Raw genomic sequence first — 16,722 nt, 5'->3', positions numbered from 1 at the left:
GAATTTATGTCTGGATTCTCAATTCTGTTGCATTGGTATACATATCTATTGTTGTACCAATACCAGGCTGTTTTGACTACTGTAGCAGTATAATAGTTTCTAAAATCAGGTAGTGTGAGGCCTCCCACTTTATTCTTCTTCTTGAGTAATGCTTTATTTATTCAGGGCCTCTTCCCTTTCCATAGGAAGTTGGTGATTTGTTTCTCCATCTTATTAAAAAATGCCAGTGGAATTTGGATCAGAATTGCATTGTATCTGAAGATCGCTTTGGGTAGAAATGACATTTTCATGATGTTGAGTCTTTCTATCCATGAGTAACATATGTTTTTCCACTTATGCAGGTCTCTTTTGGTTTCTTGCAGTAGTGTCTTGTAGTTTTCACTCTATAGGTCTTTTATGTCTCTGGTTGGATTTATTCCTAAGTATTTTATCTTCTTGGGGGCTATTGTAAATGGTATTGATTTGGTGATTTCCTCTTCAAGGTTCTCTTGGTTGGTGTAAAGGAATCCAACTGATTTTTGTATGTTTATCTTGTATCCTGACACTTTGCTGAAATCTTCTATTAGTTTCAGTAGTTTTCTTGTGGATTCTTTGGGGTTTTCTATGCATAAGATCATATCATCTTCAAATAGAGATACTTTGACTTCTTCCCTACCAGTCTTCTTTATTTTAATGAGTAGGTTTGTTAACTTTCTTTGTGGCCACCTTGAAATTTACCCGTGTCTTCCTAGGTTTGAACCACTCTATTATTACTTGGTATCATCTTGCCTTACTCTCCATTAAAAAGCTCTATACCTACACCGTTTATTCCCTCTTTTATTGTTTGGACATTGGTCTCATTTGCAGATTAACCTCTCTGGTTCCCTGTTGTAATTGTTTTGGTTTTGGATATTCCTGAGAGTTCGTTTCCTAGGTTGATGTCTGGCTGGTGCCATCTTGCATCTTAGATTCAGGCTATGATCTGATGTTGTTTGTTCTCATACCGAAGGACTGCTTTTAATAATTCTTGTAAGTTTGGTTTTGTTTTTACATATTCCCTTAATTTCTGTTTATTTGGAAATGTCCTAATTTCACCATAATATCTGAATGAAGAGTTTTGCAGGATATATTATTCTTGACTGGCAATTTTTTTCTTTCAAGGTTTTATATATGTCATCCCCGTTGTCTTGTTATCTACATGGTTTCTGCCAGATAATCAGAGCTTAGTTTTATTGTTTCCCCTCTGTATGTGACTTTTTATTTTTCTTGAGCTTCTCTCAACATTCTTTCTTTGTTTTTAGCAGGTGTGATTATGATATGCCTTGGTGATTTTCTTTTGGGGTCTGTCATATATGGGGTTCGTTGAACTTCTTGGATGGTCAGCTTTTCATCTTTCATGATGTTAGGGAAGTTTTCTGTCAGCAATTCTTCAATGATCCTGTCTGTATTTTCCATTTTCTCCCCCTTTTCTGGAACTCCGATCACTCACACATTTTTGCTTTTGATTTTATCCCACGTAATTCTCAGGGTCTCTTCATTTTTCTTTGTTCTTTGTTGTGATTTTTCCTCAACCAAATTTGTATCCAAATTTTTGCCTTCAATTTTGCTGATCTCGCCTTCCATTGTTTCACACCTGCTCCTCAGCCCTTCTATGACACTGTCCATTTCTGAAATCCTATTATTTATCTTTTGGATTTCTAATTTTTGTTTTTGTATGATTTCTAGTTGTGAATTTATTTTGGCATTTTGTTCCAATATTATTTTCCTGAATTCTTCCATTTTTTTTTTTTTGGTCTGTATTTTCCATGAATGTGTCTATTTTTTCCTCCTTTTTGTGTACTTTTTGCTTCAACTCTTGTATAGCTGTGAATGTTAGCGATTTGAATTCCCTATCAGGGAGTTCTATTGCCTTTTCTTCTACTGGAAAGTCATCTGGTGTTTTATTTTGGATACCTACTGGAACCATCCTGTCCTGTTTTTTAATATGTTTTGATATTGTCTGCTGTCTTCGGGACATCCAGTAGTTATTTTCTTCATTTATTGATTGTAGATTTGTTTGTTACATCCTGCTTTTTTGTTTTATTTGGTTATGTCTGAGCAGGCAGGATGTGCAATCTTTGTTTGCTGTGGACACTATACTTTTCACCTCCTTGTCCAATGGGCAGGGTCGGTCACTCAGCTGTGGTGCAGAAGGGCGGGTCCAGCTGAAGGGGAGTTGCTTGGATGGGTTGTTTGTGGCATGTACTTGGTCTGACAGAGTGGGCCAGGAATCAGTGCAAGGCAAGTTCTAGTAAACCATGCCGGTGCTGCTTGGGGGTGTGATGTTAAGTACACGGTGCAGTTAGGCAGGAAGGAGGGGGGAGGTTGTGATGTGTAGGGCTAAGATGGGTATGGGAAAGAATAGAGAGCAGAGAGTAACAGGAGCCAAAACAAACAAAACACACAAAAGAGTGCTAAGGGAGCAGGTGCTCTGTCTCCTGCTAGGAGCTCAGTAAGGCTGCTTTCTTGTGTCTCTGTCCGCCAGTCTCCAGTGTGGGCAGGGTGAATCCAAGCAGCATGAACCCTGCACTTGCCGTCCAGCAGAGCAACCACAGCCAGCTAGGAAGCAGCAGATTTTGAGTAGGGGTCAGAAGGCTAGGGGGTGGGAAGGCGTATATCACTGGTTACCAGTTGTTCTGTCTCTTGCTACGAGCTCCGTGAAGCTACTTTCCTGTACTCCGTGTCTGCCAATCTCTGATAGGAGTCCAGGATGGCAAATCTGTTCTGGATTAGCTGATACAGGATGTCCACACATATCTCTCCTTGCTCTCCATTCTCTGTCAGTTTCATATTCCATTCAGTGCTTGGCTGAGTTCTTTATCTCTTTGTTTGACACTTAGGGTTCCAGGATTGACATATCTCTGTTTTACTTAGTTTTTCAAGTCTTTGCTTTGAAGGGATTGTATGTTGCTTCTGTTTATAGTGCCGTGTTGGCTCCGCCTCCACATCCCCTTCTTTTTATTATCTTCAGAGCATTTGACACTGTGAGAGGTTTTGTGCCTTAATTTTTTGTTTACATGATTATTGCTCTATCTCTCACTAGATATACTAGCACACGGTAGGCCTTGAACAGATAGAAAAATCTTAATGAATAGACATGAGACCTTCCTTTTGCTTCTGGAAAAAATACAAATATGCTATACTAGAATATAAGAGAGCCCAATTTTGGTATGTAAAGTGGAATAAAACCTGCAATTGCTGTTGTTGTTAGTTGCCTTCAAGTTGGCCCCTGACTTATAGTGACCGCATGCACAACACAACAGTCTGGTCCTATGCCATCTGCATGATCAGTTGCTGATCAGAACATTGTGATCTGTAGAGTTTTCACTGGCTGATTTTCAGAAGTCAATCATCAGACCTTTCTTACTAGCCTTAGTCTGGAAGCTCTACTGACAAATGAGCAGCACACAAGCCTCCACTGACAAATGAGTAGTGGCAGTGTATGAAGTGCATTGACCAGGAATTGAATATGGGTCTTCAACATGGAAATCAAGAATTCTACCACTGAACCACTGTCTGTCTCTGCGTTACACACAGACAAACTGTGCCTCAAACTTCTAAGCAGCAATAAAACTTCTAGGAACGAGATCTTCACTCCTGGATGCGACATTCATTCAGTATGATCAAGTCATACACAGGAGACACGTACGCAGTGTTGGCAAAGTGAAAGCTGTTATTAGTACTTATAGAAAGCAAATAGTAAACAATAGGAACAGATTACTTCTGATGAACTGATCTTGCCCCCCTACATGTAGCTCTTTTTTTTAGAAGAGGAACCTACTTAACATCTCAAAGGTGGAACCCCAATTTACCCTTCCCCCAAGTTACCCATGGCCCTACATATGTCACTCAACTGGCATGCTATGGTTCCAGTAAAATGCTGTGTTCACGTCACTGCCAACTCTGGCCCCCACGATGCTACCCACTGAGCTCTACTGCACTGCCTAGGGGGCCTGCATGGCTCCTTCTGCCACTCTGCTCTGCCCTCCTGTAGAAATACCCCTGCACAGAATCGTTGGAGCCTCTGCAAGCAACCCCTGCATGAGGGTGCCCAGCTTCATTGGCTACCTCCTGCCTTGGGATGCTCAGCTTCTCTCCATGGGCCAACTAGCACGCCACAGCCATCTCCCTCCATGGACCAACAAGCCCTCAACTGGTATTACAGCTCTTTTTCTGGGTCTAAGAGGTTCTCAGCACATGGACACCGGGTCCAAAGGATGCACTTCACTCCAGGCTCCTGATGATCATGAGGTCCTCAACAACCTTTGTCAGATTGGCTACTAATACAGGCAATCTCAAGGCCTGACCCTCCCAGCAGGACCACAAACTAACCAATCCCCTAGGTGGACTGAAAACCACTCAGTCCTGTTGGATAAATTACAAGTTGATTATGTGGCTAGTAAACCAACCAATCCCTACAATCTGCTATGCAGATAGTGAGTAGACCAATCACTTGCAAGATTTCAGCCTGACCAATCATTTTGGGAGGATTACAAACCAGGGCCAGAAAGGCTGTATAAGAGAAACTCAATGCACCACAACCACCAGTGTCCCCTGAACTGTGAGTAAATTTTTGTATATGTGAGGGGTGGGTACTGTAGTCAGCTGAAGTCATCAGGGGTCTCTATCGTGGAAAACGGAAGGACTCAGTCCTTATGGCTCTTCAGCCACTTACTTGCCTGCCTTCCTCCAGTGAACATGCGGATAGTAAAAGTTCACACCACATCTGTGAATGTGATGTAAATATCTAAACCAAGTTTACTGAGAGAGAAACTTTAAAATTGGAAAACAAACAGGGCAAGCTCTATTCTTTAGACCTTAAATAGATGTCTGAGTGGGCCTGAAGATCCTCTGGGCACTGTAGCCAGCTCAGTCTTCAATCAGGCTGGAGATGTGTAGTCTGTTGGCCTGAGACCACGCCGAAAACAGCCACATGCATCTAAATCAGAGTTCTTTTGTCTTAAGGTGTTGGTTTATATCTATGAATCCTTTAAAAAGTTCTAACCTTTCCAGTGAAAAAGTCTAGTGATCCAACAAAATTCCCTATTCTTTTAAAACAAAACAAATAAATAAAAACACCTTAGACCTGGTTTAAAATTATACATGGAAATAAATGTATGTGCTGGTACATGTGTTTCTTACCTGTACTTGTAATGGAAGTACTGGAATGTCGTGTTGCCCAGGATAGAACCATTAGATTGTTCTTTAAAAGGATAAGATAGGAAGTGACTGTATTTTTAGTTAAGTGATCCAAGAACTCTCATCCTCTCACTGTCAGGAAATACTAAAATAGTGAACAAAGATTAACTTCAGAAAGAAAAGGGATTTCCTGAGCACTGATTGGGCTTATTCTTTTGGTTAAAGCATGGATAGTTTTATCAAAACCTCCTATCACTTTGGTGGCAAACTGCAAATTTGAAGACCTAAACCCAAATTCATCAAACCCAAGATCATTAACAGATGTTTCAGACAGTTTCTTCTTCTGCTTTTAAAAAATGAGAATCTGTAGATAAGATGACATGTCTTTAGGGATGATGTTTTTCCTGTTTACTTTTTTTCTTGTTTATTTCAAAGTTATGGGGACTTACACAGGGACTCTCCAAGCCCTGGCAAGACTTAAGTGGTTGTCTGCATTTTTGCTCCTGATTTGTGAAAAGTTCACCTCCATGACTGGCCCATAAATTACAAACCATATAATCTGCTGAGTGGAGAGGCAGAGTTCTGGACTGAAGTGTTTTCCATTTTTCATTCATTTAGAGTGGAGGAGAAAAAATAGATTCAGAGGAGGCCTTGATATATGAAGAGGATTCAGATGGAGGAGATGGTGTTGAAGGCGAGTTGGAAGAAAGCGCAAGATTAAAATTGTTCCGCAGGCTTGCCTCTGTGGCTTCCAAGCTGAAGGAGTTTATTGGCAACATGATAACCACTGCTGGGAAAGTCGTGGTGACGATTCTACTTGGTTCATCAGGTAAGTGTTCCCAGGACAAGATCGAGCAGAGTAAAAGACACAAGTAGGTAAATAATGAAAGAAATGGTTGAAGAGAAAATAAAAAAGGAAATAATTCTATTCCATGCCACCAAAGCAGTGACTGAGCTCTTGTGAAACTGGCCTCATTTACAAACTACCAAAAAAAAATAACGTTTTTTTCTGTTACGTTCTAGTTTTTATGTTTATAGATGGTTTCCGTTAACCTCTGTAAAGCAATCTTTTTCCATATCTCAGTGACCTCACTTTCTATTTTTAGACTAGAATAGGAACTATTCTTCTTCCTTAGGTCCTCTGAGTAGTAATCTCTGCCATTTAGCAATTTGAGTGTACTGATCATGACCTTCACACGTACATTCTAAAGGCACATGTTTACATTGTATTCATCTTAATTTAATTCTCCAGGATATAACATTTTTCTTCCTAAGTTAGATTGTAATCTTCCAGCACAGACACTCACTTCCTCTAAATTTTGGCCAAGGACGGCTTATTCCATAGTCATGTTATCTTGATCTTCTACCTCCTGCTTCCATTGCAGTTTTCACTGGTGCTCTTGAGCTGATCGTGAAATTTATTAGAGGAAACTTACTTAAACTTCTTAGCTGAAATTCATAAGATAAAACAGCTTAAATGGTTTTTAATGAGAAAAAAAAAGAGGAAAAGAAAATAGAATTTCTCAAAAAATATATAATTCAATATTTAGTGAGAAATCACATCAAAATGCCAAATAAAATTATTTTAAAATACCTGTAAAGGAGTCATCACATTTTACATTACACCTTTTGGTGATAGGAAAAACAAATTTTATCAGGTAGGATAAAGTTTTAGTGAAATTTTAGCTGCCATAACCAAACCAAACCCGTTGCCCTTAAGTAAATCTCAACTCATAGCAACCTTTTATAGAATGTAATAATTATTATGAATCTTATTTAACCAAAAAACTAAATTATTGTAAAGAAAATGGTGTCAGGGAAAATTTGAAGCATATATGTATTCCCAGAAAATTTTCAGGAGAAGAAAAAGTAAAAGATGGAAACAGGCAAGTAAATACGTTCCATTTTATTGGCATCAAAAGTAGCTGTTTATGCTGCTCAAACACCACAGGTATTTGAAGAAGATGAACTTCTTCATCTGGTCTTTCCCTGCATTTGCAAAATTGTTACTTCATATATAACTTTTTTACAATAAAATTAGCACTTGCTCTGATTATACAAACAGCATGTGCTTAATATCTTAAAAACCTGATCAATACCTAAAAGCATATGAAAGAAATTCACACATAATTTCCACTAGTTACCTTTACTAAGTGGTAAGTGATTTTCTGGTTCTATCCAGTTTTTCATAATTGCATTTCTTTTTCCTCAGGTATGATGTTGCCATCTTTGACCTCGTCTGTGTATTTCTTTGTGTTTTTGGGTCTATGTACCTGGTGGTCCTGGTGCCGGACTTTCGACCCATTGCTCTTCAGCTGTCTCTGTGTTCTGCTGGCTATTTTCACTGCTGGACACTTGATTGGGCTTTACTTATACCAGTTCCAATTCTTTCAAGAAGCAGTTCCACCCAATGACTACTATGCAAGGTAAGAGAAATATTTAGGACGTTTCAATGAGAGTCCCCCCACTCCCCTTTATGATCTTGATTTGGGATTTAGAATTTGCAGGGATTCTTCTTGATGGCAATTGATGTGTTAAGCAAAGATAAGTAGAGGGTCTCCTCAGATGGAGATACTGCTGAACCCAGAGAAGGAGGGGACCTGCCATTTGGAGTAAGTAGAACAGACACATGATTTAGGCTGTGGAAAGAGGTCCAGGAAGTCAGTTATACATCACTGAATAATAAGGAGGGGTCAAATGGATCCAGCTAGAAGAAACTGTCATGGGCCTTTTAAATATAGAGCAAATTGAGCATCAAAAATAAAAACTAATTGATTGTAAAAATTTTTAAATAAAAATATATGAGACCATAGTGAGAGAGAGAGTGTGTGGGAAATTTCTAATAATTTGCCTTGATTGGAAATGACTATTACACCAACTTCTTACTGTGCAAATGAGAATTAAAGTGGAAGAATTCATCATGTACTGACTTTTTAGAAGGAACTCTAGGACTTTCAGTTGACGAGGAAATATTTATGGGAAATAATGTAGCTAGTAGAATTAAAAAATTACCATTTTTCAATCTTAATGAAATGCTTGATTCTAGCTACAACCTGAAACCATTGCTTTAAAAGTTTGTTGGGATGCAGAATGTTTGCCCAATGACAAATTCAACCTCACTGATTATTTGCCAATTGCAGTGGAAAATCATACATTGTCAATGATGGTCAACACCTTAATCGATTGATCTAAATTAACATTACTGAGGTGGAGCAACATGATGAAGTGAGTGTATGCTTCCGTTTACCCCCTACCCCCAGCAACTAACTCACTGAACAATGAATAAAAACAAGCACAGACTGAAATCTCAGAACTCTGGGCAGGAAATGAGGTGTTGGAGAGTCAGGACGAGTCCAGAATGGGGGAGAGGAGGAATGGGGATGGCACAGAAGCTGGAAGAACCTACCTACTAACATCACAAGCATTCATTCATCGTAGCCACTTTAGGACAGGGCTGGGCTGTACCCAAAATAGGGAGCATAGAAAGGGAGCTGATTTGCAGAAGCTGTAGCCTGAATTTTTAAGGCAGTACAGATTGGCTGTGGGAATTTGCAGGTCACACAATTGGGAGGGGCCAAAGGGGAGACCATGACACCATGAGAGATGGACGAGCACTTGGACCAGGAGAAGTTCTGGGAGGAACTCCAAGGGTAGCCGGGTGAGGAGAATACTTCAGATAGGCAGTGACATAGAAGGAAAAACAGCTATTTCCCTGCCCCCAGTGGGACACTGTGGAAGAGCCTGTGAAGGGGTGCCCATGAAGGAAAGACATAGAGACCTTCCCATCTTCATCCCAGGAAAGTTGAGCCCCACCGCTTATGTCACAGTCTGTGATCAGTTAAATGCCCCTCTTCCTACATGTGCATATTGAATTCCAGAGATCAAGCTTCTAGAACTGAATCAGCACTGGAGAAAAAAAAAAAAAAAAAAGGCTAAGGATAAGAGTGCCCTCTAGTGGTTCTCAGGAGAAGATACCAAGCCCACTGCCACTGGGTTGATTCTGAGTCATACTGACCCTGTGAGAACTGCTGCATACAGTTCCCAGGGCTGGAGTCTTTGTGGAGGTGGGATGCCACATTTCTCTTCCCCAGAGGGCTGGTAGGTGTGGGCCCTGGCCTTTCAGTTGGCAGCTGAGTGCTTTGCCTCTGTGCTACCAGGACACCTAATCAGAAAATTTTACCATAAAAACCAGAATACAAAATTTAAAGTAAAAAGAAAGATAACAAAATGGCCCAAGTTCAACAAAAAATAGTAAAAATACACAAAAATCACAAGAGAAGAAGCAATCAAAAGCAAAGCATGAAGAAGAGGAAATTTCTCCTGTGGAAGCAAGAATAATGCAAAGAATTGATAAGTTTCAGGCTAGGCTGCTAAATATGTTTAAAGAAAGTAAAAAACACACAGAAAACAAACTAGCAGAGATCAGGAAACAAACAGAGCAACAAAATTAGAGACTTAACGGGGAAATTGACAACAACAACAAAAAGAAACAGAGAACTACTGGAACTGAAGAATAATGCAACTAAATTAGAAAGAGCAAGAGAAACACTCAACAATAAAGTCGAACAGACAGAAGATAGAATAAATGAACCAGAAGACAAAATAACTGAACTTATCAAGTCTCAGTAGAAACAAGATAAAAGAACAAAGAAAGGTGAACAAAGCCAAATGAAAATATGGGATTCAGTTAAGAAATCTAACATTAGAATTATTGGAATCTCAGAGCACCATGACAACAATGAAAGGCATAGAAACAATTTTCCAAGAGATAATCAGAGAGAATTAACAGATCTGCACAGAGAACCAAGCCTGCAAATACAGGAAACTACATGAACCCCAATTAGAATAGACACATAAAGATCAACTCTGCCATTTCCTAATAAAATTCTTGAAAACCAAAGAGAAGTAGAGAATTCTGAAAGCAGCAAGAAAAAATGCAACATAACGTACCTAGGGGGCTTTCATAAGAATCGGTGTGAATTTCTCCCCCGAAACTCTAGAGGCCAGAAATCAATGGAGCAGCATATCTAAAATACTAAATGAAAACAGTTGCCAGCCAATAATTCTTTACCCAGCAAAGTTTTCCTTCAAAAACGAGGGGGAAATCAAGATATTCCCAAATAAACAGAAGCTCTGGGAATTTGCCACTATCGGATCACCTCTACAAGTATTCTTCAAGGGGGTACTTCAAGTTGAAAGGCAAAAGCATTACATAAATACTAGTATCTATACAAAGGGAAAAAATAAACAAAAAATAAGAGCTCTCCAAAAAACGCAACAACATGGGCAATTATAAGGACCAAGTATATGATACTTTTAGGGAAAATTCAATACTTAAATCCACAAACAATACAACATCAAGTTTGTAAGAAATAAGTACAAAGTAAACTTATCAAATATAGGTTGTATATTTATGTTAATGCAGCCATACCAAAAGAAATAGGGGAGGGAGGAGCATATCAGGGATAGATTTATTATATTAAGATTGTATGTTAACAGTTATTCATATGTTAAATGTAATTTGTGTAATGTAACATATGTGGTAACTACTAAGAAATCACCAAGAAGAAACATTCAGAAGAAAAGAAGGAAGATAGCAAAAAGTTTCATCACAAGAAAGCAGCCAAAGGCAAACAAAAACAGGAAAATCAGAATAAAAAAAAACAAGATATGCAACACTTAAAAAACAAATAGCAAAATGAATGAGGGAGACACTTTGTTTTCAGTAATAACCTTAAACATAAATGGTCTAAATGCCCATGCAAAAGGCAGAGTGACAGATAGATAAAAAAAAATTATTCATCCTTTTCCTGTCTACAAGAAACACACCTTAGATATAAAGACAAAAGAAGGATATAAGGATAAAAAAGTATGGAGAAAAATATTCCATGCAACTGATAAATGAAAAAGAGTAGGGGTGGCCATACTGATATCAGTAAGATAGACTTTAAATCAAAAGCTGTTTCATGAGATGAAGAAGGACATTACATAATCATAAAAGGGTAAATCCAGCAAGAAGACATAACAGTTATAAATATATTTGCACCTAAGATGCACAATACATTAAACAAATACTAATATGAAAGGAGAAATAGACAACTCTACAATAATAGTAGGGGACTTCAACACAACACTTTCAATCATAGACAGAATATCCAAAAAGATCAGTGGAGACTTTGAGAACTTAAATAAAACCATAAGCCAACTGGATCTAACAGACGTATATAGAACACTCCACCCAGCATCAGAACAATGCACACTCTTCTCCAGCGCACGTGAATCGTTTTCCATATGCTAGGACAAAAAACAAGTCTCAACATATTTAAAAAGATTGAAATCATACAAAGCATCTTCTCTAACCATAACGGTATGAAGCTAGAAATTAACAACAGGAAAAATAAGGGAAAAAATAAATACATGGAAATTAAATAACACGTTACTAACAAACTATAAAAGGAGAGAAGGTTAGTACTCCCACTGACAAGGATGGAGGAGGCCCTGAGGCCTTACCACACACATATGGTTAAGGCATTGCCACATACTTTGTGGCATCTAACCACAGTTTGGATCCCTGGTGGCACAGTGGTTGAGAGCTATGGCTGCTAACCAAAAGGTCAGCAGTTCAAATCCACCAGCTGCTCCTTGGAAACCCTATGGGGCAGTTCTACTCTGTCCTATAGGGTCGCTATCAGTCAGAATTAATTAGATGGCAATGGATTTTTTTTTTTTTTTTTTAGTTTAACAAACTATTGAGTTATAGAAGAAATCAAAAGTGAAATTTAAAAATTCCTAGAATCAAACAAAAATGAAAACGCAAACCTTTGGGACATAGCAAAATCAGTACTCATAAGGAAATTTATACAATAAATGGCTGCATTAAAAAAGAAGAAAGATCAAAAATCATTAACTTAAACCGACAACTTGAACAAGTAGAAAAGGAAGAACAAAAGAAGCCAAAAGCTACTCAAAAAAGGGAACTAGTAAAGATCAGGGCAAAAATAAATGTAATAGAAAAACAATAGAAAAAAATCAACAAAACCAGAAGTTAGTTCTTTGAAAGGATCAATAAAATAGACAAACCGCTGGCTAGATTGACAAAAGAAAAAAACCAGAAGAGGCAAATGACAAAATTAAGAAATGAGATTGGTGAGATTATAACTGATTCAACAGAGATAAAGAAGATCATAACTGATTACTATGAAAAGTTATACTCCAACAAATTTGAAAACCTAAATGAAATGGACAAATTCCTAGAAACACACTACCTACCCAAACTAACACAAACAGAGGTAGAAAATTTAAACAGACTCATTACAAAAGAAGAGATTAAAGATGTCATCAAAAAACTGCCAACAACAACAACAAAAAAAAGCCCAGGACCAGATGGCTATACTGGAGTATTCTACCAAACATTCAGAGAAGAATTGACACCAATCCTACTTTGTCTTTTCAAAAACATAGAAGAGGAAGGAACGCTGCAAAACGCTCTGTATGAAGCCGGCATAACCCTAATACCTAAACAGGGCAAAGATGTCACACACAAAAAAGAAAATTACAGGCCAATATCCCTTATGAACATATCTGCAAATATGTTCAACAAAATTCTAGCCAACAGACTTTAGCAACTTATCAAAAAAATCATACACTATGATCAAGTGGGATTCTAAGCAGTATTCTAGCTGTACTTCTTCCAAGACACATTTGTTCATTCTGGCGGTCCATAGTATATTCAGTATTCTTCACCAATACTATAATTTGAAGCCATCAATTCTTTGTTCTTCCTTATTCATTGTCCAGCTTTCGCATGCATATGAGGCGATTGAAAACACCATGGCTTGGGTCAGGTGCACCTTAGTCCTCGAAGTGGCATCTTTGATTTTTAATACTTTAAAGAGGTCTTTTGCAGCAAATTTGCCCAATGCAGTGTGTCATTTGATTTCTTAACTGCTGCTTCCATGGGTGTTGATTGTGGATCCAAGTAAAGTGAAATCATTGACAACTTCAGTCTTTTTTCCGCTTATCGTGATGTTGCTTATTGGTCCAGGTTTTTATTTTCTTCATGTTGAGTTTAATCTATACTGAAGGCTGTAGTCTTTGATTTTCATCAGTAAGTGCTTCGAGTCCTCTTCACTTTCAGCAAGAAAGGTTGTGTCATCTGCATATCTATAGGTATGTGTAAATACAAGTATGTGGGTGCAGGCACATATACTCATTGAAAACTTAAATATGGATACTTCTCAGACATAACCAAACACCTTGATTGACTTTCTGCATTTGAAGGCTTAGGACCATAGTCTCATGGGACAACTCAGTCAACTGACATAACATAGTTTACAAAAATCATGATCTGCCTCCTAGTGAAGTGAGTAGCATCTGGGGTCTTAAAAGCTAGTGAGCTGCCATCTAAGACTCAACTATGGATCTCTGATCACCAGGAGCAAAACAGTAAGAGGGTAACCAAAAGCTCAGAAAAGAAACAAGTCTACTTGAACCACAACCTCATCTACCCTGAGACCACAAGAACTAGATAGTGCCTGGCTACCACCACTGACCATACTGACTGGCGTCACAATAGTTGATCCCAGATAGAATGGGAGAAAAATATGGAGCAGAACTAAAATTATTATTAAAAATGAAATAAAAAGCCAGACAAACTGGAACAGTAGAGAACAGAAGATTCCCTGAGACTATTGCCCTGAGACACTCTTTAGCCCTGAGATTACCTTTGGCAAAATGGCAGAGTGGCACACAAAATAAAGGATATTACCCATAAGATCAGTGCCCTACTTAAAAACCATAAGTATGATTCCACAAGATCAACAATTTCTCAAAAGCAAGGAAGAGAAGATAAGGGGGCAGGGAAACTAGAGTACTGGAAAGGGAAAAATTGAACACAAATAAGAGCATGCTGATATATTGTGATAAATGTAACTAATGTTACTAAATAATTTGTGTGGAAATTGTCAAGTGGAAACCTAATTTGCTGTGCAAACTTTCACCAAAAAGTTAATTAAAAAAAAAAGGAAAAAAGAAAAAAAAAAACTTAATAAAATTGTATTAAAAAATTAACTTTAGTAAAAATGGAATAACTTGCCACTTCACACCTCTTGATGTGATGTACTATGAGATGTACAGCATCACACTGGTAAGCCTTGAGACCTAGCCTCCAATTGACAGAAAACATAAGGGACAGAAAAATAGTTTAAATGGCTCCAGAGAAACCCAGAAAATAGATTCTACAAGGTGATTGATTTGGTCTCTTCAAGAATCATGTCATGAAAAAGAGTGTGTATGGAGTGCGAGGGGGGTGGTGGAGGGACAGGAACTGCTGTAGTTTAAAGGAGAACTAAGGAAACATAGTGAGCCAGCGTAAAGCATGACTCTATAAATGTGGAAATTAGAGTGTGGATTGGATATTAGCTGAGAATATAGAAGTCTTGCTAATTTCTTAGGTGCATGATGGCATTGTGGGTAAACAGAAAATTTTCATTTTTAGGAGATACATAGTAAATTATTTAGGGATGAAGTGTCATGATATCTGCAACTTTGAAATGGTTTAGCAACAAACTTTAGATAGATGATAGACAGGTAGATGAAAGATAAAGAAAGTATGACAAAATGTTAATGATTATCGAAACTAGGTAATCTGTATGGGCTTATCCATTGTCCTACATGAACTTTTCTTTGTCTTCGGAAACATTCATAACTGCATGTTGCAGAAAAAAGAAAGGAGGACAGAAATGGGCGGAGAGGCTCTAAGTGTGAAGTGAAGGCTGTCCAGAATTCTCTCTGATGTGCCCCTGGGGAATGGTATAGGGACTTATTTTCTTCTTGTTCAGAAAGGAGGCATCTGTATTTTAAAAAGAACATGGATATTATTACCATGCTGGTAATGCAATTTTGCATCCTTCTTTTAAGAGATTATAATGTGTTTTTTCCTGGTGGCAAAGTGGTTAAGAGCTCAGCTGTTAACCAAAAAGTCAGCAGTTCGAATCCACCAGCTGCTACTTGGAAGCTCTATGGGGCAGTTCTACTCCATCCTATAGGGTCACTATGAATGGACTCAAGGGCAACGTTTTTTTCTTTTTTTTTTTAATGTGGTTTTCATGTGACAGTCAATGGAAGGAGTGTGTGTGTGGACCCTTGCTTTAACTGTAAATGTGTAAAATCTGGATATAATTAAACCTAGTTTGTGGCTGTGTCTGCACTATGCTTAAAAAAAAAATGCTAGTCAATAAAGTCCTAAAACCCTTGAATTCAGTTAAGAACAAAAGTTCGTATCACACACATACAGACACACACAATCTACCTAATTGCAAATCCAGTTGGCTCAACCAATTGTATAAACCTGGAAATTTAAGAAGTATAATTCAGTGTAAAAATAAAAATGTTATTTAGACACATTACAATTGAGTGGCTTCGTTAATGGTGCAGACTTATTTTAGGTGGGAATGAGAAAATGCTAAAGTTAGTGCAGACATTAATTCTAGACTAAATGAATCCTTTTGTTTTGTTTAGACATTTAATTTTTGGTTTATTGAACACATGTTGCAAAACGTTTTGTACTGTTGAGAGGGTGACTTTTAAGGGATGACTTCATTGGAAATGTAAATATCCTCTAGAGCCCAGTAAGTCCCCCTTCCACCCACACACACTCCCTATAAGCTTCAGGATCTTTTGTGCCATCTAGAGGCTGACGCTGGGTTGTTGTTATTAGGCACCATCTAGTTGCTTCTGGCTCTTAGTGACGGTACCTACAACAGAACAAAACACTGCCGGGTCCTACGCCATCCTCACAATCATTGCTGTGTTTGAGCCCATTTGAGGGTGGGAATATAAAGAATATTCAGAACCAGCTAGAAGACACTTGCATAGATTTGGCAGAGTTTATCTGTGAAGGGTCACTTTTAGGACTTGTGGGTTACATGGTCTCTGCTGCAGTTTTTTCAAGAAGCCATCATAGTGTGAGAGCAGTCATGGACAGTGTGGAAAGAATGAGTGTTGCTGTGTTCAAATAAAATTTTATTCATGGACACTGAAATTTGAATTTCATACTATTTTCATGTGTCATGAAGTATTATTTTTCTTTTGATTTTTTTCCAACTATTTAAAAATCTAAAAGCTATTATTAGCTCATGAGCTATACAAAAACAGGCAGTGAGCCAGTTTGGCCTACAGGCCATAGTTTGCTGACCTGTGTTACTGATAAGAACAGTTCTGATAGTATAATAATTTATCACATTTGTTTTTAACTAAATTATCACAAACTTGAAACTTCAATTATAATTTAATGTATGCATTTGAGATAAGCCCTTTTCCAGCTTAAAATTTTCATTACTACAATCTCATTAGAAAGTCATTAGAAATTAGGTTGCATGTCAGGGTATAGAGAGTTTGAGCTAAAGAATGCAATATATGAATTCCATGTAGGTTTTTCCCTATTAACTTGGTAATAATAGGACATTACATTTTAGTCCTTTAAAGTTTAGACAGTTACATGTTTAAAACAATAGCTATTTCCTAAGGCATAATTTCAATACATTAGTATTAACCTCAGAGTCTGAT

The 16,722-nt window shown here is 37.9% G+C and overlaps 1 protein-coding gene and 1 non-coding gene across 2 annotated transcripts in view; both read left to right on the top strand.

The window, feature by feature from the left end:
* PIEZO2 (piezo type mechanosensitive ion channel component 2) overlaps nt 1-16,722 on the top strand; it is a 680,804-nt gene that overhangs the window by 441,407 nt on the left and 222,675 nt on the right. The window contains exons 6-7 of the mRNA XM_012558213.2: nt 5,776-5,986; nt 7,370-7,583. Of these exons, the coding sequence (XP_012413667.1) occupies nt 5,776-5,986; nt 7,370-7,583 (425 nt within the window). The remainder of the gene's footprint in view (nt 1-5,775; nt 5,987-7,369; nt 7,584-16,722) is intronic.
* LOC111822265 (U6atac minor spliceosomal RNA) lies at nt 11,600-11,725 on the top strand. Its single transcript, XR_002825549.1, has one exon. It is a non-coding gene; the product is annotated as a U6atac minor spliceosomal RNA (small nuclear RNA).

The sequence above is a fragment of the Trichechus manatus genome, unplaced genomic scaffold, assembly GCF_000243295.1.
Source record: "Trichechus manatus latirostris isolate Lorelei unplaced genomic scaffold, TriManLat1.0 scaffold00146, whole genome shotgun sequence".
Classification (NCBI taxonomy): Eukaryota; Metazoa; Chordata; class Mammalia; order Sirenia; family Trichechidae; genus Trichechus; species Trichechus manatus.
Note: the sequence above shows the minus strand (reverse complement) of the source record. Positions and strands in the feature narration are given on the sequence as shown.